Genomic DNA, 26360 nt, shown 5'->3' on the forward strand with positions numbered 1-26360 from the left:
AGCGCCGCCTTCGCGTAGGGAGAGCCACCCGACGCTCCCGCCCAGCCGTGTCCCGGAGCCGCGCCGGAGATAGCTCGGTTGCGCGGGGCGGCCCGGCTTTGCAAGAACGGGGACGCTCGACTGTTTTGTTTTTTTCCAGCGTATAAGACGACCCCCCAACTTTTGAGAAGATTTTCATGGGTTAAAAAGTCATCTTATACGCCGGAAAATACGGTAAGTAGAATCTTTGTTTTTTGTGTTAAAAGCTCACATTCTCTTTCAGTGACTTTCCCCCAATTAGTTTAATGTGATGCCTGAGAAAAACTGCAAACATTCCTTTTTCACTGTTGGAGTGGGGGGGTTTTTGCTACCGAAATTGAACTCATTCATAACAAAAGTTCAACTTGAATTTGGGACCAGCTCACGCAACATCTTCGTGGTGTCTGGAGAATGCTGATGTATTGATGTTGGGCCTTCAGAAAGAATTCAGATATTCCAAATATTGTCCTCCATCAAAACCCACCTGAAAATGAAAAAGCACCAAGTAGAGACATCTTTCAGGTCAAAGTAAGACCCTGAATGAGGTAGGGAAAACAATCAATGTGCCTTTTAAACTTTGTTGATAAGGAGACCAAGATAGAAAGCCACCCAGTGGGTTATATTTCCACTTGCTTTCCAGATTCTTCAGCCACAAAGTGAGTGAGTATGTTTGAAAAATCCATTTGAAATAGAACTATCAGTTTGTTATTCTTTCCTCTCTCCCATATCTGTATTTGTAGAGGATTAGATTGTTATGTGGACCACTTCATTATTATCCAAAGCTGTTGAGAACTATATATAAACCAATCAAGGTCAGTGTCCATCCCCTACGTGCTGTGGCACATGTCATTGTAATTCTAAAGGACAACTTTTAAATAGTTGCAAAGCTTCCTAAAACCTACTCACTTGATTAAATTCTGAAATTTTGGGACATTTTTATATGAAAACCAATGATGGGAAGATTTTGTGACATTTTGATCACTAAAAAAATCTTTTCTTGCTGCCTAGACCATGGATCCTTCTGGTATCCTCATAGATAAGTGATCCCCATCAGAAAAGGCAACATGGCATTCAACCCCCTCTCTCAGTGACATCCATGAAACCCTAAGTTTAAATTAAAATAATTTTTAAATGGCTGAAATTTTACAAGATTGCTCAATTCAGTGAGATTTTGATATTCCTAATTAATATCTTGTAAAACTCTGGTAAGAACATTGAAATCTTATATTTTGAATAGGAAAACCAGTATCTTGGAAAATTTGGCAGCCTCCCAAGATTTTGGCCATATAAACATACATATGTTTTTATTTATTTTATTTTATTTTAATTCCATTTATATCCCGCCCTTCTCCGAAGACTCAGGGCGGCTTACAAGCTTAGCAGTAGCCTTCATTCTATGTATATGCCTGCTTATTAGGGCTTTCACACACACCCACCCAAGCGGCATTATTACAAAGTCAGCTTAATTGCCCCCAACAATCTGGGTCCTCATTTTACCTACCTCGGAAGGATGGAAGGCTGAGTCAACCTTGAGCCTGGTGAGATGCGAACCTGCACTGATTGCAGGCAGCTGGTGTTACTTAAGGAGGCATTAGCCCACTGCTCCACCAAGGCTCTTATTTTTATTGCGGCCTTATCTGAGGAACCCAGGTGAGAAGCATTGGTTAGATATAAGTAAGAATTACATGATTATCTGTCACTGAAGATTTGCCAAAATCCAAACAAACATCTTTGGAAATTATAGCAAAGCCCATTTATTTTAATTTCTTTTAAACAGAGCCAATTTGAAATATACTTGAGGGGCTGTGCCAAAGAGAAGGGTGCCAACAGCTCTAAGCAGCTTACAACAATCAGAACAAAGAAATTACAATAAAGCCAATAAAGGGATAAAACATGGCAAGTGTGACAGATTAGATGGAATGAAGTGAGGGGTCTCATTCTCCCCCTCACCTGAGGCCTGGTTGTAGAATCAGATTTTCATAGCTATTTTAAATAAGGCCGTCTGAATCTTGGAGGGGACCTCATTTAGAGGATAGGCGTTGCTACAAGGGTTTCTGGGGTCCTGATAGATGACATTATTTTTAAAAAAAGGTTTTATTAGTTTTTCTCCTACATACATATATTAATTTTTCAACCAGCGTGCTGTCTGGATTCAAAAGCGTTAATACATAGTCAATTCCTAATCCTTGGTTCTTTCCTCTAGCTAGCCATTTGTAAAATGAATCCCAGATTTGGTAATATTCTGTTTCTTCTTTATCTTTCAATCTCATAGTTAATCTATCCATCTCTGTGCATTCCAATATTTTTTAATTATTTCTTCCTCTGGTGGTAATCCTTCATTTTTCCAATATTACGTGAAGTCTATTCTTCCTGCTGTTGTGACGCGTAGAATCAACATAAGCTTTGTTTGTTAGTCTTTTCTGGCATTGTACCTAATAAGAAAAGTTCAGGTTTATTGGGAAAAGATACATGCTTGGTTAGAAAAAATGTTGGGAGAACATGTTGAATAGATGACATTGTTTAATCGTTGGAGCATGACAATCCTAAAAGATTGAATTGGCCAGGCAGATGCTGATATTAGATGCCTAAGCAACATTAATTGATCAGTCGACCATTGTAAGATGATAGAAACAATGAGATGCAAATGTGCAGGGATGTTTTTTTAAGTTGAGAATAGAATCTCTGCAAAAACAAGTGACTTGCCACATTTTTTCCCCCACAGAATTTATTTACTCCCTGAAAAGCAATAGAAAAATAGCTGCAAATGGGAAAGATGACTCCCAGAAAGGTAGTGGAGCATGGAATTAGAAATAATCTTCAAAGTAGTTAATTTCAATTGAACAAATCTCATAGCAAAATTCATTTATTCTGGTTTTCGCTGAGTGTCTTTAAAAGTGTCATTTCTGCAATTTGCCAGTGCTGGATTCGGCTTGCGACCCCCAGGGGAAGAGCCTTCTCTGTGGGAGCGCCAGCCCTGTGGAACCAGCTCCCCCCTGAGCTTCGGATGGCCCCAGATCTCCAGTCCTTTCGCCGCGGCCTCAAAACACTCCTTTTCCACCTGGCTGACCTAGACTGACAGGGATTTTAATTATGTTTACAATTCTAACTCTATTCTTTAATTTATTTTAATTTATTTCAAATTTTTATTTTTAATTTACTGTACAGAGACCTTTAAGTTTTGTTGTTGTTAGCCGCCCCGAGTCCCTCGGGAGATAGGGCGGGATATAAATCCCATTAATAAATAAATAAATAAATAAATAAATTAAATAAATAAATAAATAAATAAATAAATTTTTTTCACTTTTTCCCCTTGAAACTAATTCTTGGTGATTGGGATTACCTCCATTTTCACAGCCCAATCATGAGAAATCATATGCAGTGAAAGAGTTTGAAATGCATCATTGTTGAATGCATGCCACTTCTCAGTTCCCGCTCCCTTAGGAAAACAGTTTTAAAAGGTTAAAAAAAACACCACAAATTAAATAATTAAACTAACTAAAGACAAATAGAGAATTGTCTTTTCAAACCTGTGCAACATTTTAAAAATCTCCATGGCAGCAGCTCTCCCCTTTCTTGGTGGTCACTTCCAGTCAGTACCAACAGGCGGAAACAGGTCCAGCCCAAAGCCTCTTGTTTGCAGGATAGCTTTCCAGTTTAACATCTATATGAAAAAGCTGGATGAGGTCATTTGCCAGGATGGGGTCAGATATCATTAGGATATATATCAGCCTCTGGTTAGCTCAGCTGGGCTGTTAAGACCATGTCTCAGTGCTAGAGGCTCAAACCTAAATGTGGATGGTTATTCTGGTTGCAGTGACTCTTCATGTTTAGTTCTAAGTGGAATTGTACTTCCCTCTTCTGGGCTCATAGCTTCATAGCATACCAGGATGAACTTCACACAGATTTACTGCACCAATTTCACCCTTTCATGGACCAGGACCCCCATCTCAGAGTCACTAAAATCCTGGACCCTCACGTATAGACTACTGCAAAATGCTGTACATGATGCAGTCCTTGGACACTATTTGGAAGCTACAGGTGGTTCAGAATGCAGCAATGTGAGTAATTATAGGTCAGTCCAATGCACCCATATAACACTTCAGCAATGTGACCTACACTGGTTATCAGTGAACTCTCAAATACTTTTTACTTTATTTATGTATTAATATTATACGATACAAAAATACAAAAGAAAATAGCAAAGATAGGGGAGGGGGAAAAAAGAAGGAAAATGTGGGGGAAAGGGGGAAAAGAAAGAAAAGGCGTTGACTTCCGACTTCCTTTGGTACAGTAGAATAGCATAATAACATCAAACCTCAACTTTTTACTTTTATATAATAGTATAAACTAGCCATTTCTATAACAAATCTATCTAATTGGTAAAACCCAAAATCAACGTTTCATTTTTTCCACCTCAAGTATAAAGTCCAGAAGTGGCTTCCAAGTAGAAACAAAAGTCGTTGGCTGGTGATCGGTGAACTTCTGAGTGCAATTCAAAGTGCTGCTTACCATTTCTAAAACCCTTCACGATACAGGGCTTGGCTGCTTGAGAGACTGCTATTATTCTTCCCTCCCTTGGGTTAAGGACCGATAGTGTGTCCCATTCATTAAGCAGTATCATCTGATTGGACCTAGGAAATGTACCTTCTGTGTCATGGCTCCTCCCCGAATCTCCCAGAGGTTTGGAGCTTCATTATTGTTCTCTGCCCCCTTTTCTCTCCAAGTCGAAATGTCAGGAGTGCCAATGAAAAAGGCCCACTTGTTGGGCAGGTTGTAAATTGGTTGTGTTTCTCACCTCTATACATTCTGCTATCAAAAACAGTATTAAGATTGTAACTGTAATGTTTTTACTAATACTTTTAAAAGGTATTTTATTGTGTGATTGCTTTTTGATACAGATTTCATGAACTGGTGGTTATCAGAAAACATACTTATCCCTCAATAAAAATGTGTGGTGTGATCTTCATTGATGATCTCCAGTCAGTTTCCATGCAATTTTCCACAAGGAATTATATTCCTTCTTAAAAACAAACATCATTAAATAGCAAACTCTTGTATTTGTTAAATCCTATTATGTTTAAGAGAGTTTCCCAAGTTCATTCTCAGGAAAATATATTTAAATAAAATACAGGAAATAATTGAAAGAAGCATGACGTTAACTGGATTAAAAAGAAGATCCACTTCTGATGGAACCTGAAGGAAGGCAAATAAGACATCTGAAATTCACAAATTGAAAGAGCAATTAAAACTTCTCCAGATAGTTGTTTAATTGTCCCAAATACCTTAACCATACAAGGATCCTCCTAGGACCTAAGGCTCAGTATTAAAAATCCTTCTCAATAATTTGAACAAAGAGTGTCATGATTCTGAAAGATGAAATCCTTCAAAAGAACTTTGAGGCATTGTTTACCTTAAAGAATCTTTTATTTGGGAAACAAAGTATCGGCACTGCATAGTTGAACCCCAAAACTAAATTCCCCTCCCCTGGATGCAAAGTAACAAGGTACAATTCCCACCTCCAATAAAGAGTCATAAATCACATTCCCCAATTAGCTTGAAGCACAGGCTTTGTCCCCAGCTCTCCAGCCTGCCAAAATGCTATCAGCTCTGGGCCCAATGTCCTTGGGTTCCCATGGCACAGTTATTATTGTTATGACTAGCTGGACTCTCATCCCATTCCTCCCTCCCAGATTCAACTAATTCTAAAAGCATAGAGAAAATGGCTGCATTTCCATCTGTTGTCAAAGCAAGAACAGCCGATGTTAGCAGCGTTGACATAGAGGTTATCTTCAGTCTTGCTAAACACTTGGTGATTGGCCCAGAAAAGATGGACTGTGATAAAGAGGCTGATCACAGAACATTATCAAATTATTCTGGCTAATAATGACAATTCAAAGTCACAGAAAAGACCATTAATAAAGAGCATTGGTGGATATCCATTGTGTTCTGAAAGCAAAGGATTTGCTCATTGTACATCAGATCAAAAATTTGTATACAGATTTCAGAGCACATCATTTTCTAAATTTATAAGAGGCAAAAGAGACTTACCATACTAGCATCTGGTATGATGCAAAAATCAAGTATGTGATATTTTTCGAAATTGTGAATGAAGAATTATTTTTTAAATAGATGATGCTTGGCTGTTATCATGCCAAGGACAAATCTCTTTTAGAAAGACAGTTCATTTCATTAAATAATATATGGAATTGGATTAAATACAGATATTCCTCGACTTACAGCCATTCAAAGTTATAATGGCACAGAAAAAGGGACTTACGCCTTACCCCTTACACTTAACAGCTGTTGCAACATCCCCATGGTCACATAATCATAATTTGGACGCTTGGCAACTGGCATGTAGTTATGATGGTTGCAGTATCCCAGGGTCATGTGATAATCTTTTACAACTTTCTGAAAGCAAAGTTGATGGCGGAAGCCAGATTCACTCCACATGTAAGGACCCGCTTCAAAACCTCATCCCAACAAAGCAGGACTCTTGGAACAATTCCATTCCAAAAGGAACTTTTATTAGGTGAAGTTGACAGCAGGCATAGAAAGCAGGATCTGAGGGTTTCTCGCTCAAATCAATAAGTTAAAGGAGCAAAAAGCGAACCTCACCCCAACAGTTCATCTGGTCAGTTCAAATGGCCTAATTTCCAGGTGTCAAGTCTGCTGTGGGAACGAGGGTGATAAGACTCCATTCCCAAGGCTGTGAAAATGTTGGGTCTTCGCACCTTCCTTTCTGCAGTGTGAGATAAGCCAGATGGCTGAAGGCACATTCCTTTCTCACCTCAGGTTGACATCAAGGGAAGAATAGTTCAAAGAGCAAGCAGTTATGAGGAAGCGGAGAGGATACATTGTAGCAGCTAAGCGAAAGGCATACATACACATACAATCCTCCAAAAGCCTCCCCCCTCCCCCCAGGAGTTTGGTAGAACCCAAAGAGAGGAAAAGGAAAGGAATAGAGAAAGGCCACCCATGAAAGAAATGGGTTCTGACATGCCGCCCCCTCCCCCTTAAAAAAAAGAGATTCACCTGTAAAAGACAAAAAAGGAAACAAAAAGAGGGATTAGTCTGGTTTGTTAGGGTACATAGCATGGAATTTACTAAGTAGCTTAGGGGGCTGTAATATGGGGTTTAAGGATCCATTCGTTCTGGGATGGAGGCAAATGCTTCCAAGTAACTAGATATTGAGTGGATCCATGATGTTTCCTAGAGTCTAAAATGTCTTTAATCTCAAAATGCTGCTCCCCTTCTACCATGATTGGAGCAGGAGGAGGAGCTGTCGCTGGCCTTAAGGGTGAGTTCAGTTCACGCTTTAAAAGGCTGATGTGAAATACAGGTTGAACCTGCCTAAATGTCTTAGGGAGCTCTAGTTCAACTGTCACTGGATTGATTACCCTTTTAATAGGGAAAGGTCCCACAAATTTTGGTCCTAATTTCTTTGAGAGTTGTAGTGACTTTAAATATTTTGTAGATAAATATGCTTTGTCTCCTACTTGAAATGGTTTGGGCTCAATTCATTTTTTATTGGCTTGGAATTTATATGCCTCCCTAGCCTCATTTAAATCTTTCCTTACAACCAGCCAGGTGTTTTGGAGTTGTGCAATCTACTCTTTCAAGGAGGGGATGGTCAGTTTGGTGGAGGGTAGTTCAGGCATTGGATTAAAACTCTGTCCTGTTGCTACTTGGAACAGAGTGTAGCCTGTGCTGGAATGTATTGCGCTGTTATAGGCGACTTCTGCGAATGGAAGCAGGTTGGTCCAGTTGTCTTGTTGGTAGTTTATAAAGTATCTTAAGTACTGCTCCAGTCCTGAGTTTGAATGTTCCGTCCCACCATTCATCTGAGTATGATGACTAGATAGCCCCTGGGTGGTCCCCAAAAGTTCTAGAAATGCTTTCTAAAATTCTGAGGTAAATTGCACCCCTCTGTCTGATATAATCTGTTGTGGGGCTCCATGTAGTCGATAAATATGCTGTACAAACAACTTTGCTAAAGCTTTTGCAGTGGGAATTTTCAGGCATGAGATAAAATGCACCTACTTGGAAAATAGGTCCATCATGACCCATATCACTGTATTTCCCCCGCTTTCTGGTAGCTCTACAATAAAGTCCATAGAAATCTCCCTCCAGGGAGCTAATAGGGTAGCTACAGTTTGTAATAGTCCTGGAGCTTTCCCATCTTCTGTTGGCTGCTGCACATATTGGGCAACTAGCCACATAGCTTTCAATGTCCTTTTTTATTGATGGCCACCAGAATTGCTGTTTCACCAAATGGCATGTTTTCATGAACCCAAAATGTCCAGATTTGGACTCATGGCAAAGCTGCATGAATATTAGTCTTTGGCTCTTTGGAATGTAGAGTTTAACTCCCACCCATGAAAGTCCATCATTCATGGTGCACAATTTTTTATGGCCCAGGAACCATTCATCTTTCTCTAGTGCCTTCCTGAACTCTACCCTAGCTTGGCTCATTAGGGTTTTCAGTGTTTTCGCTTGTGCTCAAGTGGTGACTGGTGCAACTAATTGTTTTGATGGCATGAGTGGTTCCATTATCTCTGATTTGTTGCTGTTGCGGCAATCGTGATAGTCCGTCTGCCAGGAAGTTTTTTTTCCCTTGGCAGATGTTTTATGGTGAAATTGAACTGGTGGAAATGCTGGGACCACCTCGCCTGTTTGGGAGACAACTTTCTAGGTGTTTTTAGGGCTTCCAGGTTCTTGTGGTCAGTCCATACTTGGAAGGGGATTTTATTCCCTTCCAAGAAATGTCACCAGGTTAAAAGAGCCCACCGGATGGCATAAGCTTCCTTTTCCCAAACCACCCACCTTTGTTCTGTCTGTAAGTTTTCTCGATGTGTTAGCATAAGGTTGTAATTTTCCTTCATTATTTGCCTGAAGCAGTACTGCTCCCACCACTACATCACTAGCATCTGCTTGAATTACAACAGGTTGCTCAGTATCTGGGTGTTTTAATACTGGTTTGGCTGAGAACAACCTTTTTAATTTCTCAAAAGCAGCTTGGCATTCTACAGTCCATTTCAATGGTTGACTGGATTTTGGTTTTTCCTCCCCTTTTGTCTTTAATAAGTTTGTGATGGGCAATGCAATTTGTGCAAAAGAGGGGATGAATTGGTGGTAAAAGTTTGCAAATCCGAGGAAACTGCAATTGCTTCCTGGTATGGGGCGGAGTCCATTCTAGCATGGCCTGTACTTTCCCAGGGTCCATCTCTATGCCGTTTCATGAGATGCAATACCCAAGGTAGTAAATTTTATCTTTGTGGAATTCACACTTGGATAATTTGGCATACAAATGGGCTGCTCACAGCTTGTTTAGCACAGCTCTGACCAGTTTCACATGTTCCTTTTCCAGGCTGTTGCCGCTCAGATTTGAGGCCAGCAAACACTTCTGTGCACTCTGATCCGGGCTTTTCCAGGCACCTGTCGCCCAGATTTGAGGCCAGTGAAAGCTTCTGCAGCTTCCCCACGGCCTGATTGGGCCTGGAAAAGGCCTCCGGAGCCTGGTTTGGGCTGCAGGGGGGAGAGGGTCATGGAAGTGTTCCCTGGCCTCAAATCCGGGCGGCAGCAGGAACCGTGGCAGAGAGGAGATGGATCTTTTCCAGGTGAGTCTGGCACGGCAGGAAGGGAGGGAGAAGCAAGCAGTATCTTACTGGGTTGGGGAGGCCTTGGGGGCCTGTTCCAGCACTAGGCCCTCCAAAGCCTTCCCCACCCTGAGATACCTCATGTTTGCTTAACAAGCTGCATGCATTTTAACGAGCAAGAGAGTGATCTTGTACCTCGAACAAGATTCAGTATAAGAGTTTTCAAGTTACGAGTGGAATGGGCAGGTGTTGTGATTCAGGGTCAGCCTGTGGGTTCAGCAGTTGGGTCGGACGACTCAGAGGAGGAGGAGGGGGGTGTTGAAGAGCTTGCTGAGAATAATATTGAGGCTCCACAGAGCCCTCAGCCAGGCCCCTCCCACCTGGTCACGATGCAGACCCAGCTGTGTGAGCCTGACAGCGTGGATGAAGATGACCCACAGCTGGCCCTGTTCAAGGACGCCCGACGCAGGAAGCAGTCAATCAGGAGTAAACAGAGGAAGGCAATGGGGCACCTCGGAAGGAGGCAGAGAGAAGCCACGCCCTGAACTGTATAAAAGGGGAATGCGTGGGAGGGCTGGTTTGCTGAAGGCAACCGCTTGAATAGCTCCTGTTTCATGGTTCGTGTCTTGTTCTGTTTGCTTTTGTATCCATAAATTTGGCAGGCTTAGTTCCAGCCTCTTGCCTTCTTGTAAAAGGGGTTGTCCCTGCTTTTTCTGCAGGGCCGGTAGCAGGATGGTACAGAACAGCAGGATCCATTACACTCGTAACTCAAGGACTACCTGTACTATTACTGGATAACAAGAATTCTCTTAATTTCATAATTTATGGTAATACTTTATTCAAGAATAGTATTGGAAAAATTGAGATATTTGCACAAATTGGGTAGAGTAAAAAGGGCATAGCACCATTAGAGGGGTCTCTTCTTGAATACCACTGTCGAGCCCCGTGGCCCGACACTCCATGAGGTCCCGCGTCGTTCTCTCGTCCTCCTCGTCTGTGCCCTACTCTTGTTGCCGACGTGTCTGGCTGTCCGCCTCCGCCGGTCACCCTCCTAACACATCCGGGGCTTCCGGACGGCCTTCAAGCACTTCCTGAGCCTCCGGCGGCCACACCTGCACAGATGGACCCTCCAGCCGAGCTTGCCAAATGACAGCTGGCTTCTGCATCCTCGGCCGCCTGCCAGCTGCTTTCAAGACTGCCGACTGGTGCGGCCGCAGACGGACCTCCCTGCCACACCTGCCGACCACCGGGCGACGTCTGGGCCTGCGGTTGCCTGCCAGAAGCTCCCTGGGATCCGGGCAGGCGCGGTTTGGCAACCGGGCCCTTCTACCAGGCCTGCCGCCAGACAGCTGTTCCACAGTGTGGGACCGAATGTCCTGGGGACTGTGGAGGGTGGTTTGGGGCACGGGTCCCCTGAGGTGACTGGGTATGGTGGAGATGGGCACCTGGGGATAAGGGTAGGAATTGCCTGGCGTACTTACCTGGTTGAGGGTAGTATGCTGAATGAGGGGAGGCGGGTTGACATACGCACGGGGGAATGGGAGCTTGGAGAAGCAGCAAAAGGACTTGTAGGGGGGGGAGGAGGGCTTATAAGTGTGTGCTGGCGGATGTCGGCTTGTAGCATGAGGGCGGAGCCCATTTACTCAACGGCTATTTAAGTGTTGGGAGCAATGTGCTACCAACACTGACTTTGTTTTCCACTGGAGCTGAATAAAGCGACCTTTGTTTCGTCACCCGTTCCTACTGGAGTTGTGTGGTTACTTCTACCTGAGGATGTGGACGTGACAGTAAGTCAGCGTTCATTTTTGTTACTGTTCACCTCTACCTGTCTTTTCGCTTAGGCATAGGCATGGCAGAGGGAACACAGGGGGCTGCCCCAGTGGCTGACGAGGGAGAGCCAGCTGGAGCTGCAGCACCTATAGAGGTGGCAGAGCCGGGAGAGGCTCAACCAGTGGTGAGACCCAAGGCATGGGCCCCACCACCGGCAGCCACAATGGATGAGTTCCAGGAGGCAGGGGACCAGACCCATGGAGGAGAATGGTGGTTTAGCCCTGCTCTTGGCCATATGGACCGTAGCCAGGGACAGATAGCACGGCCAAGAGGCTCATTGATGGAATGGAGGGAATGACGTCTAACTGACGAGGAGGAGTGGAGTTACTCCACAGCGCCGGGCAGGCAGACAATGGACATACTCCGGGACAGGTTCGGGGAGATCGGATATCAAGAGCCTTTACCATGGCCAGGTTCAGAGGCGGAACATGATACAATGCAGTGGTCGCATACCGAGACCCAGCTTATGCGCTCAGGGTCCTCTCGTTTCCAGCTAGCCAGTCCACAGTTCCAGATCCCGCCTGGCCAGGGTACGTCCCAGGGGAGGGGTCCTGCTGCTCAACCTCTGGCAGCAACAACACGGAGTGGTTCTGATACCAGGCTGACAGCAGAGGGAGGCCCCACCCAGCAAGCAGCAAGACCATCTGGTGCCTTGGACTGGCAGGCAGTGGATCCCTGGCATTATGAGACCACAACACGAGGCCCGGGGCCACAGATGGGCCCATGGGGGTCAGTTGTGGTTTGGGGCCCACCGCCGTTGCCAATGTCCTATGACGTGCATCCCGACCGCTTGGCCATGTTTGAGCCACGCCATTAGCCATCTGGACAGGTATGCCCTGGGTTATCCATCCCAGTGGGCGATGGTAGTGGCAGTAACGGTGAGCCTGCAGGGTGAGGCTGCGCCTGGGCAGCGGACCTGTACAGCGACCACGCCAGAGAACTGGGTGATTCTGGTCTCTTCCTGGAGGCACTACGGGCAAGATTCGAGGATGTTTCCCAGGTCCAAAGAGCCGAGGCCGAGGTGGTGGGTCTCCGACAGTGTGGCTGACCCATTGTTGACTACGTCCGTGAGTTCCACTGGGTGGCCAGCAAATTGTGCTCATGGCCAGAATGCCTTCTGGTTCACCATTTTAGGATGGGTCTAGATGGGCCTCTTCGCAGGGCATGCATCGTCCATGGCATCCCAGACTGTAAGAGTGGTTCGGGTAACCATAGAACTGGACGTGGGATTGCAGGAGTTCCAGGGAAGAACGGAGAACATGCCTGGAGGTCAAAGGACCACTGAGAGGGTAAGGGAGGAAGGACAGAAACCCCTGGCTGTAACATCAAGGCCTTCCAGTCCGGTGCCTCGGTCATCGATCCGGTGCTTCCGATGCAAACAGCCAGAACATCGAGTGGCAGAGTGCCCGGTCCCGGTGCCCCGAGCAGTTCTGGTGACTCCCGGAACACACAGCACCACGTCCAGGAGGCCCGTGGAACGAACACGAGCTGCACATCAGATGCTGGGTAAAGTGCCTAGGGCAGGGGTCGGCAACCTAAAAAAGGAAAAGAGCCACTGGGAACCGGTTCCATCACAAATTTAAAAAAGTGGGAGCCGCGTGCGTGTGTCCATGCACGCGCATGCGCAAAAAAAGTTTTGCGCATGCGCAAAACGGTTTTTTGCGCATGCGCGGACTTACGTGGTTGCCATTTTTTTAAAAAGTGAGATGGAACCGGTTCCCGGTTGCCCGACGGCGACGGCCCGTCTGCAAAGCTGCCGCTTTCAGCAGCTTTGCAGACGGGCCGCGGCAGCTTCCTCAAAGAGCAGCGCCCCTGCCCATTCTGAGAGGTGCGCGCGCACCTCTCCGAACGACCGGAGGTGCGCGCGCACCTCCCCAAACCTTTGGAGAGGTGCTCGCGTACCTCTCCAAAGCTTTGGGGAGGTGCGCGCGCACCTCCGGTCGTTCGGAGAGGTGCGCGCGCACCTCTCAGAATGGGCAGGGGCGCTGCTCTTTGAGGAAGCTGTAGCGGCCCGTCTCCGAAGCTGCCGCTTTCGGCAGCTTCGGAGACGGTCCGCTACAGCTTCCTCAAAGAGCGGCATCTCTGCCCGTTCGCGCGGAGGTACGCGCGCACCTCTCCAAAGGTTTGGGGAGGTGCACGCGCACCTCCGGTCGTTCGGAGAGGTGCGCGCGCACCTCTCAGAATGGGCAGGGGCGCTGCTCTTTGAGGAAGCTGTAGCGGCCCGTCTCCGAAGCTGCCGCTTTCGGCAGCTTCGTAGACGGGCCGCTACAGCTTCCTCAAAGAGCGGCACCTCTGCCCGTTCGCGCGGAGGTACGCGCGAACCTCTCCAAAGGTTTGGGGAGGTGTGCGCGCACCTCCGCCCATTCGGGGAGGTGCGCGCGCACCTCTCCAAATGGGCGGTGCCACTCTCCATTTGGAGAGGTGCGCACGCACCACTGCCCGTTCAAAGAGGTGCGCGCACACCGGGCGGCTGGGAGCCGCAGGAGACGGCTCAAAGAGCCGCATGCGGCTCCGGAGCCGCGGGTTGCCGACCCGTGGCCTAGGGGAACGTCCCTGACGGGTCCGGAGATACCAATGGCTGCTGGACCGGTGATCTACGACAGCACCGATGAGCAAGATGAGGACCCCATGGTGAGCGTGCCAGTGTGTCCCTTTGCCATCCCTGTTGCGTTAGTGAGCCCACAGACAGGACGGAAGGGGACATACCAAGCTTTAATCGACTCGGGTAGCACCTGTTGTCTTGTTAGTCGAGCAGTGGCGTCTGCGGTAGGCATTAGGATGGAAAAGTTAGCCACCCCACTTAGGTTCCAACAGGTGGACGGGTCCCTTCTGGGTGGGACATCTGTTACCCATGTGATGGAGCCTATCTGGATGGAGATGGGGGAGCATTGGGAAACCCTTCACTTCATAGTAGTACCCTCTGTGACTTTGGGCCTTACCTGGCTTGACAAATGGGGCCCGACGATTTGGTGGGAGGGAGGATACCATCACCTCTATATCGGGATGGGACCCCAGGCCCCAGTTCATGGCCTCATAAGACCAGAGGGGGGAACCGAGGAAGAGAGAGCCTGTACAGCAGAGTCCGGACAAGGGGTCCAAGTCCCACGGGTGTACTCCGATTTGGCCGATGTATTCAACGAACAAGAGTGTGACATCCTGCCACCTCATCGACCAACGGACTGTGCCATTGAACTGGAACCAGGAGTCAAATTACCTAAACCCCGTATGTACGCCATGACACCACGGGAGATGGAGGAATTGCGACGGTATATTGACAAAAACTTGAAATGGGGTTTTATCCAACTGGCTCGTTCCAGGATAGCGGCACTCGTCCTGTTTAAGAAGGATGGCTCCCTGCGCTTATGTGTTGATTTCCGGGGCATCAATGGGGTGTGTGTGGAACACCTGTATCCTCTTCCCTTGATGAAAGACCTCCTAGCCCATTTAGCGAAGTGAAGGGTGTTTACAAAACTGGACTTGAGGGAGGCGTACTACAGGGTAAGGGTCAAAGCTGGTGATGAATGGAAGATGGCCTTTAATTGTCCACTCGGCAGCTACCAATTTAGGATTATGCCATTTGGATTGCAAGGGGCTAGTCTAGTGAAGAGAAAGACCAGGGGAGACATGATAGCAGTGTTCCAATATTTGAAGGGCTGTCACAGAGAGGAGGGGGGTCAACCTATTTTCCAAAGCACCTGAAGGCTAGAGAAGGAATAATGGATGAAAACTGATCAACGAGAGATTCAACCTGGAAATAAGGAGAAAATTCCTGACAGTCAGAACAATTAACCAATGGAACAGTTTGCCTCCAGATGTGGTAGTTTCATAACTGGAAGCTTTCAAGAAGAGACTGGACTGCCATCTGTCAGAAATGATGTAGAGACCTACAAGGGTCCCTTCCAACTCTGTTATTCTATTCTATTCTGTTCTGTTCTATTCTATTCTATTATCACTGCTTGGTAGATTAGTGCCCATAACTTCAGCTGGGTGCATCTACATAACACATAAACTCATTCATCTCACTCAGCTGTTTCCAGGTGTACAACACATTTGCACATACTTCACTGCCACCTTGACAAAGGGGTATCTCCAAACAGCTCATGCTGATATCTCAGGCACTCAGGAAAATAGAAGATTACTATCTGATATTTTGCACCATTTAAATGTTATTTTATTAAATATGTTGACTTTAAGGTTTATTGTAACAAAGCTATGAAGGTTCTATTAACATTCAGGAAAAAAAACTAACTTTATTATTTCACTATCATGCAAAAAATTTGCATCAAACGTGTTCCATTTCCTGTGTAAAACTGGACATGATATAGATGCTTACATTAACCTCGTAGCAGAACATTAAGAAAGCCAAAGGTCTATAGCTGTGTTTGATAACGGCCATACCAAGCTAAGGTTCTCATTAAATTGGAACAGGTTTTACAGATGGTAAAAACAAAGACAAAACAACTCAAACGGTTCCAAAAATATGTTTTAAGGATGCAGATACTCAATACAGGGGGATTATTATAAATAATCAGATAAAGACAAGAAAAGATCAGACCTAGAAGCATGCACATCTTTTTTTAAAGCAGTATAACTAATTTCCTGTTCCTCACTTTGTAATGTCGTTCTTAAAAATCTTAGTAAAATTATCGGGGGTTTTATTACTTCGCACTTAGTCCTAGATATGTTCTATATTAAATTTATAGGAGGAGATGAAGTTTTGTCACACTTTTCAGATGCTGTTGAATTAACTTCGCCAACAACCCCAGCTCACAAGCCAATGGTGAGGGATACTAGGAGGTGTAGCCAGCAACAACTGAAGTGTCACAGGTTCTTTTGCCCCAGTAGAATTCTCTCTCTCATTTGAGAAAATATTCCTTCTCTTTAAAGGAGAAGGAAATTTTGCCCAAACCTCTGCAAGAAGGAATGCTTTTTTCCTGCATTGAGTCATAAGCAATCATAAATATTATGGAGCTGAGTTAGGAGTTTCTCACTAGAAGAATAGAAAAAGGTATTTCCCTTTCAATTCATATTGAAATTGAAACTGTATTTTCCTGAACTCCATTAAGTTGACCCTCAATTTTTTATTTAATTAGACAGCACAATTATTCTCAATCCTATTTCAGGTACAAAGGGAACACCTTAATGGAATTCAATGTTCTCAGATCCAATGACTGGACATAAAAATGTTTGATGTGCATTGTATACCAGGGGCAGAGAATGTCATAGTATAAATCTGATATTGGAAATTTACTGGGAAAGCTTTTATCCCACTTCTACTCAGAAACTGAAAAAACAGTAGTCAAACCGTAAAGCTGATAAACACTTCTGATGTAGGAAATAAAGGACATTACTTGCTTTCTTTGTAGCAAAGACAATAAATACGGTTGATGCAAAAGCTCTATGTTTATGTGGTTAAAACAACCCAAAAAACTACAGAATAACAGGAAATAAAGCAATGTCAAATAGACTGGGCTACTGAAAAAAGCACTTCTGGAAGTTGCTGGCTCCCTTTTGCTAGTTTTATCAGAAAGCAAATCAAACTGGGAAACCAGCTAGCCCCATAATTATAGAACTTTTTAAATTCATAGCTAATATAGTATTTTAGTATAACACAGAGACTAAATTACACACCATACAGGAAGCAAATGCATGTGTGTGCAAATCTTCAGGGCAGAGTGTAACAAAGCTTTTCAACTGTTTCCTAAGGAGCACATATTCTGCAGCACTCTGGATCCCATCTATTCTAAACAATAAAAAGTAAAATAAAATAAGCCGTTCACATAACTTTTTGCCCTCTTAAGATTATTTGCTTTTAAATTCTACCTATAAGTCGACTTACATCATCGAGGAGTGGCTGTTTGTAAAAATCAGTGCATCTCTGAAGCTCCTATGCTAACAAAACCAGCCCATACTTGTTCCTTAAAACATTCTTGTTCATTTTTATCCAATCCATCAGTGAGAGCCAGTGGTCAAATAATTGGCTCATCTCTACTGCTGGTGTCTGGGCTCCAGTGGGTTGCTGGATAGCAACAGTGTAAGAAAAGTCCTTCTTTTGCTTTACCCCTTTCTTTACGTGGGCCCCAGTGAGCTCACCAGCACCAGCCGTATCTCACTGATCAAAGCAGCAGCATAACCCAAAGACGAGGTCCATTTCCACTGGGCCTACACCAGAGGACAGCATCCTGCTGCGTAAGAGGTGCAGTGTCTCACTCTCAAACTCTTTCTCTCTCTTTGCTCCAATTCCGAAAGATGCTTCACAGCTGTTGCTCCATCATCAGCCCTGGAGGGGAGGTGCTGGATACTCCATCACAGACGATCTCTTTTCTATACAAACAATATGGGTTTCTCTCAGGAGTCGTAAGACACCTTCATACAGCAGAAACAGACACGATGGATCCATGGAAAAACAACAGAAAGGCGGCAGCACCCGGAGCATCAGATTCATGCAGGGTTTCGTGCACTTGGCTGCTGCCGGTTTGTAATTCTTATTTCTTTAAACGTCAAAACGAATATGACCGTTGCTGTAATTCAGGTACTCCAGAGCTGCTTGCTGAGAAGATATTGCCCTCCCGCTGAGTATCTCCGAAAACTGCTGCAATCAGAAAAGCATAAGCGTGAAGAGAAAAACTGTAGAAGGAAACGTAACGGGGTCGATGGGGCAAATCAGATTAGGAATCCCAAGGCCTGGATGGTTACACCTGCATTTAAACTAGTATACTGAAGATAGTTACACTTCACAGCACACAATAGTTAAGGGATAGTCCTCCCTATTTCACTTAATTACTGTTGATCATTAAAATCATTTCTTTACGTTAATATTCCCCTGGCTGTAAGCTATCTCAATAGCCTAAAATAATACATTTAAGAAGTTAGTATGGAAGAAAGGACATGGTGAACAAGAGACAAATTATCTGTTGGATCGCCCTTCTAATATTTGAGAATTCAACCAATGTTGTATCTGTTCCATGTCAAGGTTGCTACGGGGCAAGTGTGTTGCCCCAGAATAATTTCTGTGCCGAAGGTATCGGGTTTCAGACATTGTAAACTCTCAAACAGCTAAATTTCCTTTTCAGTGAGGTACCGTTGACTATTTTTTCTAAAAATTAAATATCCAACATTATTCAAAAATCTTCCAAACAAATCTGCAAAACATTGCAGACATTACTTTACAATACACTAGAGGAAAGATTACAAAATTTTGCCAAAAGTAGCCTCAGTTTGTAGCCCTAAGGAGTATCAAGCATATATGCCTATCATTACTTGATGAATTCTTATTCTTGTAATGAGGCAGGAAATGAAAGTCACATTAGGTCTTCATTGGGAATTGAAAAGTAGGTTTAAAAAATTAAGGTAAGAATTAAATAAGAAAACTGACAAGATAACGCCATTAAATAACAAAACGTCAGTTCTCAGCACTAAAATTAAGCTCAAGAAGGGATTTAAGAAAGTTAAAACTTTAATAGGTTGAAAAGGGACAAGAAGAAGCACTTGTAGGACGTCAAGAGAAAAGGTGGGTTGGTCTGCCAGGTTTTTTTTTTTAAAAAAAAACCAAACTCCATCAATTTACACACATTTCCTTAAGGTTTATTTGTATGTCCTAGTGAACTGCTGAAGGGAACTGAAGACTTTTTAATTAGGAAACCACGTCCTTGAACTATTAGAAGACAATTTTTCTTCGTCCCTGTTTCCCTACTGTCCCTTATTCCATGTCTCTCTGCAAGGGTAGACAGGGAAATTCAGCAATCCACTTGAACTACTAAAAGCCATCGGGATAAAAGTTTAAACAAATATAATGCTCCAATTACCAATGCTAGGTATCAAGCTGAATCTTAAGGAACAGCAAAGATTGGTCAGGTAAGAAAGCTTCTGGGAGATCTACTGTGATTCATCATCCTAAAGAGCAAAAGAAATTTCACCAAAAGTTTTTGTTACTTTTTAGCTTAGGTTTGCTCAGATAATTACTGATTTTTCTGGAAATAATGAGAGAAATTGAAGACCTTGATAAATATCATACAGGTTTTATATAGTACTAGTTGTATAGCTTTTATTTTGAAAACATACCCCGCTAATAAAATTCCAAGTTCTATAACTTGGGAATAGTAAAGATGTAGGATTTTCACTCTAAAAAGCACTGCCCCGTGAGACTAAAGAATTGCTCTATCCCATTTAGTTCTTTGGAGAGAAGAAATAGGAAAAATAGGAGGAGGAGAAAGGAGTGTTAGGTATTTTTGCTGCCTGGAGTTATTTATCAAAAAATTAGGCAGGTTACAAAAACATCTAATCTAATCTTTATGGACTTTCGCTTTAACCAGGGCCTTAAAAACTTGGGGAATTGAACCTTATATCAAATATGCCATCCAATCTTGCAGGGCTGATCAGTGAACAAACATCAGCGCCCAGGAGTGACAAAGAGCCTTTGCTGGCTTCTGCCTTGATAAAGAGAGAAGACCAAACCAAATCCTTTGGTTCTCTATGGGATGGGGGGGGGGCTGCCTAAAGCCATTGTCTCTAACCACCTGAAGAACAAGGACTTTTATTCTATTAAGAGTTACTAACATGAATTAGTTTATCTGTACATCTTTGCCTTGCATGCTTTTCATCTCTGCCTTCTCTGCATCCCTGGTCACATTTCAGAATATAAAGTATTTGTATGGCTCACTTTCTCTGCACGTTTTCAGATACGGGGCACTTTGTCTAGCTAAACTTTGCTAGATATATTCCTAACAGCACTCGTAGCCTTTCCCTGCCAAACCTACCCATTTTTAGCTTCATTGGAGCGGAGCTGCAGGGGCCCCAGAACAATGGTAGTGTACGTTCAGCCACTTGCCATCACGGCGATGCCAGACCCGGGTTTCTTCGGACTGCATGGTGCGAGGCCGGCCCTGGCCATCAATATATTGGGTCAAACGGATATAGGCAATACAAGCTGCATCATCACCAATAACATGAACATGGGGATTCAGGATGGTAGTGTGGATTGGTTTGCTGTTCTTGGACAGTACTGAGGAGATACAAAAAATGATCAAGATTCTTCTCAACTCACCCAAGAGACATTGGCTCTGTCCGTTACAGCTTGGCAACCCTGTGACCCATCTCCGTCCCCTTTGTTGTTTTCTTCCATCTTAATCGGGGATGTAGCGTCCGGGTTTCCCCTTTTTACAAACATTTTTTTCTTACTTTTCTTCCCCTAATCATAGCAAAGCTCCAGTCCACCCAGCATTTCAGAGACTTTCTCCATAAATTCTAAAACTGGTATTACTTTCCTGCTGTTTTGAATCTAAAGAATTCTTGGAAGGACAAAATTAATGGCTTTATCATTTAACGTAATCATATACAATAGAATCCACTTTGCCTCTACGGAATGTAACGGAATTAGGAAAATTACGGAAAAGACAGACACAGATGAGCAGCAGAAAGAGGAAGGAGAGAGTAACTTGACCAGCCTAAAGGCTTCCTCTGTCTGCCTTTGGGAAGCTGTCAGATGGCAACAGAAAGATGTTTACTCACACCTGGCTGCCAAGAGAGGACAGTATTGCAGAGGTTTCCACGATGGAGACCAGGGATATCATTACATTGTATTACCATATTCCCCACCAAATGTACGATACCTCAAATCCTAGCAAGGAAGAAATTTGGGAGCAAAGCTATTGCTTACCTTTTGCAAGAAAAGAGAAACAGTACTTTACGGGGCAATAGCACATTCTTTCAATGCTGCCCTTTAATCTTGAGCACTATATATTCTCAAACAAACCATGGACTGATATAAATAGAATTTTCTATTCACTTGTCCTGAGTTTTTAACAAAGACAACTCTTTAAAAAGCACTTTTAAAATTAGGTTGGCTTTTTTCCCCCACTGTGCTTACGTCATATCATCTAATTCTATCCAAGAGCAATTGCCATTTGTTAATTCCTGCAGTGAAAGTCAACGAGACTCAGGAAACGTTGGGTTTCCAGAAACAATGTTCTGTTTGAGACTCAGTTTCAGTCAGGCAATCTCTGAAATGATACATTCCAAATTGAAGTATGAAATTTGGTCTTATAATTGAATTTTATTAGTGCTAAAATCACTGCACTGCCATATGCGAAGCACAGTGAGCTACTGCCTGTCCTGAAAATCCTAAATGATTTGGGAATTAGAGTCAAACTCAGCAGAATCTCCAGTCACCTCCTTCATCTCCATATGTTCCCATCAAAGTACATGAGACACACTGTTTGCAAGTGGAGGGCCTTCTCACTTCTTCACCCTATTTCTGAGGATCTTTACTTAGGAAGACCTGCCTATAATGTTTTGCTATTTTTCCAAACATTCCTCTTCTGAATAGGTTGTAATTTTGCTTTTAACATTAATTCAGTTTTTTTCGTACTGATTGCTGCAGAGCATTTTAATATATATTATTCTGCAAAATGCCCTGAAAATATTGAAGTGTAGCATACATTCCTGAAACAGATGAAATTAGAAATAATTAGAGCACTTTGTTACAATTTTCTACTTTTGCAGCTCACTAAGATATATTCTCCTTATTGTTAAATAATAGAATATGGTTGATACTTCTTTTACTGTAAATTGCCAACAGATTTCAGTGGTTGTCAATATAATACTTTAAATTAATATACACTATTTGTTATGATATTTAATTAATACATACATGAAGTGCATTAGTAAAACACACAAATGAAATTTTGATGCAATTAGATATATGACACTAAAATTGATTCCAGTTGAGTTTTGTTCATCACATGTGTGTGCTTATAAAAACAGAGAATACTGCCTTTTAGGTAGGCAGGAATTTTTCAGGATTTTAAATATGTGCTTTTAATTAATTTATTTAATTTATATGTCACTCATCTCACTGTCCAATTACTCTGGGAAGCTCTTGACTCTTTAGAGCAGGGGTGTCCAACCTTGCATTCCCCTGAATTTAATAGATACCATTAGGTATACAAACCCTAGTGATCTAAAACAAGGTGTTATCATAAGACAATCACAAGAGACAGAAAGTTGTAGCAAAGTGCACATGCTTTATATACAAAATTTGGAAATAAAAAGAGAACACGGAGGACATGGAACAGATTTGTCCAATCTGAGCAACAATCTGGGGAAAATGGAGTGAATTTTGGAAGTGTATATATCAGTTACAATATGATCCTTACTGACAGCTAGTCGAGACGTGGACATGAAATGACAAGCCATTTCCTACCCATGGAGATAGGGAAGTGTAATTTTGAATTTGCCAGTTATCTACCACTCACAGTTCTCAAAGTAAAACTTGTGGAAGTCCATCCCCTCCACGAGGTTTCCCAGTGCTTCAGGTTCAAATGAGGTCAGCCCAGGATCACAGATCTTCCTATAACAAATGAAGTAATCTGATCTCATTGGCATCTAATCCTTGAAATAATTTATCAGAGAACTGCATATATTATTACATATTGTTAGTACTGTGCCACTTTGATGCAGAAAGTTTTTCCTATCAAAAAAAACAACAACCCTGTAGCAGCTTCAAATATTATGATACAATCATTTATGCTAATTATTTCTTGCTTTAGAGAAGATCTTAACTCTCTCTTGGTCTGATAAAATAGATGCAGATTATAGGAAAACAAACTTTGGGGGAAGCTGTTCTAGTTCCAAATTCAATGTATGGATTTTACCTGTGATTCATTTCCAAGTACATTTATTTATGCCCATTTTCTATTCCCATTAGAACTCAATACATTTCCTCCTGTCTAACAATTCATTTGCAGATTAACTAACCATTTTTGCAGAGAGAAAAAACTAATAATATTTTTGTATAGAGGAATGAATTTGATACAATGAATGACCATTGTTTCATGCTTTCAAAATATTGGTATTGACAGAACTGCATTTATTACATGTGTTTTATACTAGTTCTACAGCATCAAAAAATATTCACTTATGCCTTTCTGGTGTTCTAGCTAAAAAACACAAAGGCACATTTGACACTCAGTGTTATCATCAATAGGTTACAAGTATTTCTGGCTATTAGTTGGGACAAGCTTTCATAGCTTATGTAACTAATTACAGGTAGTCCTCGTGTAATTACGATTGGGACTGGCAACTTGGTTAAGCCAAGCAATCACTAACTGAAACTGCAACTGGACTTTTGATCTATCTTCAGCTTTCCTTTCTTTACAGACCTGCAAAAGTTGTAAAAAAATGGGAGGATTGATCACAAAGTTACTTTTTCATCGCTGTTGTAATTGTGAGTAATCACGAAATGAGGACTAACTATATGGTCATTATGATACATAAAAAGACTTCTGCATTTCTTCACTTACGTGTAAGCTTCAAAGTCTCCATTGTTGATTGCTTCAATCAGCTGTTCTGTTATCTTGATGATTTCTTGCTTACGCGCTGAGGGCAAGCATGAAAAAGACAATTTTAAAGCACTGGAATTATGAAAAATATATGGTGAATAAGTCACTCCTTTAAGACAATCAACAGGGTTGATACTAGTCTTGAGGGGCAGCTGACTTCTTGCATTCCAGAAAAACAGCACAGCAATGAGGCTAACCATTTGGAGAAGGAGTGGACAACAGCATAGCTGGCTGAAGAATTTTGGGAGTTGAGGTCCATCGGTCGTAAAGGGGCCATAGTTGCCTACCTGATTTGGGGGATGGCGTCTGCTGTTAAGAGGAAAGAGCTCAGGAAACAGGCTGTACTATTCAGAAAGTCAAGATATTGTACTAAATTTAAAATATAATCTCCATATACTGTAGAGCAGTAATGCTCTAAGAATCAAGGAACAAATCTTGAAGCATCATCTCTGTGATGGGAAAAATTCACCATATGATGCAAATCTGAAGAAATGGGCCCATTACATGTCTATCATTGGTTTATTACTCCCTCAGAAACTAAGCAATTGTACCAGGAACAGGGTTTTTTCATTCAATGGCCACAATTGGATTTTTACTGACAGTAATAAATTTAAATTAGATATCCTCAGTATAATCAATTTTCTTTAAAAAAAATCCATCAAATTAGACATTACAATTTAGTAGCAAATTCTGGAAGGTTTGTATTCTATTTATTTTAGGGGCTGTACCCTTGGTCTCATGTTATGCAGTTCTAGTTTGAACCACAATTTGTATTTTGTAAACTACTATGGTTCTGTAGAGACCTGGGTTATAGTAACTATGATTTGTATTGACAAAGACTAGAACTTCATCAGTATCAGTGGGAATGACTGTAAACCACTCTGAGTTTGGTGGGACAAAATGCAGATCTGCAGGAAGAAGCTTAATTGTGTTTGTACTGACCCAGATAAGATTATAGCAAGACTGCCGGTTCTTTGAAACTTCCAACAAATTATACAAACGTGGGATTTCCGTTAGAGAACTTCAAACACATTAACAAAAGGACAGTGTGATAGGTTTTCAGACACTGCCTCCAATGGCTGCTTGGTGGCTTAAATAAATGATTTAATAGCAACTGTTTTTATTCTTGAATAAAGTTGCTGCTTCTCCTGAAAATGTCCCAAGTGTAGTCTCACTCTGCTAGAGTGTCTTTGCCAAACTGATGCAAAGTCATCAAATAACTTTTCTTGCAGATTGTTATTTGAATCATCTGAAGAAGTGTCACACTAGCAGCAGTTCTCAGAGAAATAGCTCACAGACTAGTCCACGGGTAGGCAACCTCGGCTCTCTTATGACTCATGGACTTCAACTCCCAGAATTCCTGAGTCAGCAGAATTCTGGGAGTTGAAGTCCATGAGTCATAAAGAGCCGAGGTTGCCTACCCCTGGAGTAGACTGAGCAGAACCTCAGCATTGGTTTCAACGGAATACACTTGCAGACCTTGTGATCCACTATCCTGCCTTTTATCTTTTAAAGGAGAGGATTAGTGATGAGGACACAAGAGTCTGTTGGTATGAAGAAACGATGTTGTTTTCATGTTGGTTATGAAAATGTTCAGGCTTTCATTTGAACAAACATTTTCATACCTTATTCAATTAGCCCTTGTGACTGACTACTATTCCCAGTTTTATGTATGCCACAACAACTTTGTGGCAGTTCAAAATTCTAACTCTCACCATGTAAGGAAATTATTTAAGGCAAAGTTTTAACTGCACACAGGAAGCATATGCTTAGAATTTAGATACCCTCCACCTGAGCAATAGCATATTAATATCTGTTTCTGATTTCCTCCACGACAGAAATAAATAGCTTCAAAAAACAGGCTCATTTGTAGGCCTTGAACGTTTACAGACAGATCATGTGGATGATAAAATCTTATCAAAGACTTTAAAATCTTCTGAATGGTACCCACTGGTGTAATGCATTACATATTATGCTTTGCTTCTCTTTATCCAATTACAAAAAAAAACATGCAATTCCATCAAATACTTTTGTAAAAGCAGACATGTGCAGCTTATCACAAGTCTGTCAATCTTTTTTGAAGTCAAGAGAGCAAAATGTTCATGATGTCCTTAATCCTTACCAAATTTTCACCTGGTTCCCTTCTAAGAGTTTGCATAACCAAGCTCCTTTTTTGGAATCCACGCGAACCTTGAACTTGAAACCATGGAAACAAAGTCTAATATCTTTGTCATCTACCACTTGCAAACTGATTACTTTGTTCCCTTAGTTCAGGGATAGGCAACCTTGGCTTTTTTATGACTCGTGAACTTCAACTCCCAGAATTCTTGAGCCAGCCATTCTGGCTCAGGAATTCTGGGAGTTGAAGTCCACAAGTCATAAAAGAGCCAAGGTTGCCTACCCTTGCCTTAGTTAATAAATACATTAAATCATTTGTGCTAGAATAGATTAAAAGGCCTGTTGTGTCCATCATTCCGTGGGCAGTTAGAACTGAATGGGTAGTACAAATGGAAAGTATGGCTGACGAACCACTTTCTAAGTTCACATACTGAGCAATACATTATTTTTGACCAAT

General features: G+C 42.6%; 1 protein-coding gene across 18 annotated transcripts in view; it reads right to left on the minus strand.

Moving 5' to 3' along the window:
• Nucleotides 1-15593: 15593 nt before the first annotated feature.
• CAMK2G (calcium/calmodulin dependent protein kinase II gamma) overlaps nucleotides 15594-26360 on the minus strand; it is a 189731-nt gene continuing 178964 nt past the window's right edge. For 16 of the 18 annotated variants that reach the window (XM_081328699.1, XM_081328693.1, XM_081328696.1 and 13 more), the window contains 4 exons: nucleotides 23747-23822; nucleotides 22700-22794; nucleotides 20204-20448; nucleotides 15594-18039 (listed from right to left, as the gene is read on the minus strand). In XM_081328699.1, the coding sequence (XP_081184825.1) occupies nucleotides 20216-20448; nucleotides 22700-22794; nucleotides 23747-23822 (404 nt within the window). In that variant the 3' untranslated portion in view covers nucleotides 15594-18039; nucleotides 20204-20215. Of the gene's footprint in view, nucleotides 18040-19252; nucleotides 19341-20203; nucleotides 20449-22699; nucleotides 22795-23746; nucleotides 23823-26360 lie in introns of all 18 variants that reach the window. The other 2 variants (XR_014026562.1, XM_081328700.1) reach the window with 2 other exon arrangements.

This window comes from Vipera berus (assembly GCF_964194415.1).
Source record: "Vipera berus genome assembly, chromosome: 5".
Taxonomy (NCBI): domain Eukaryota; kingdom Metazoa; phylum Chordata; class Lepidosauria; order Squamata; family Viperidae; genus Vipera; species Vipera berus.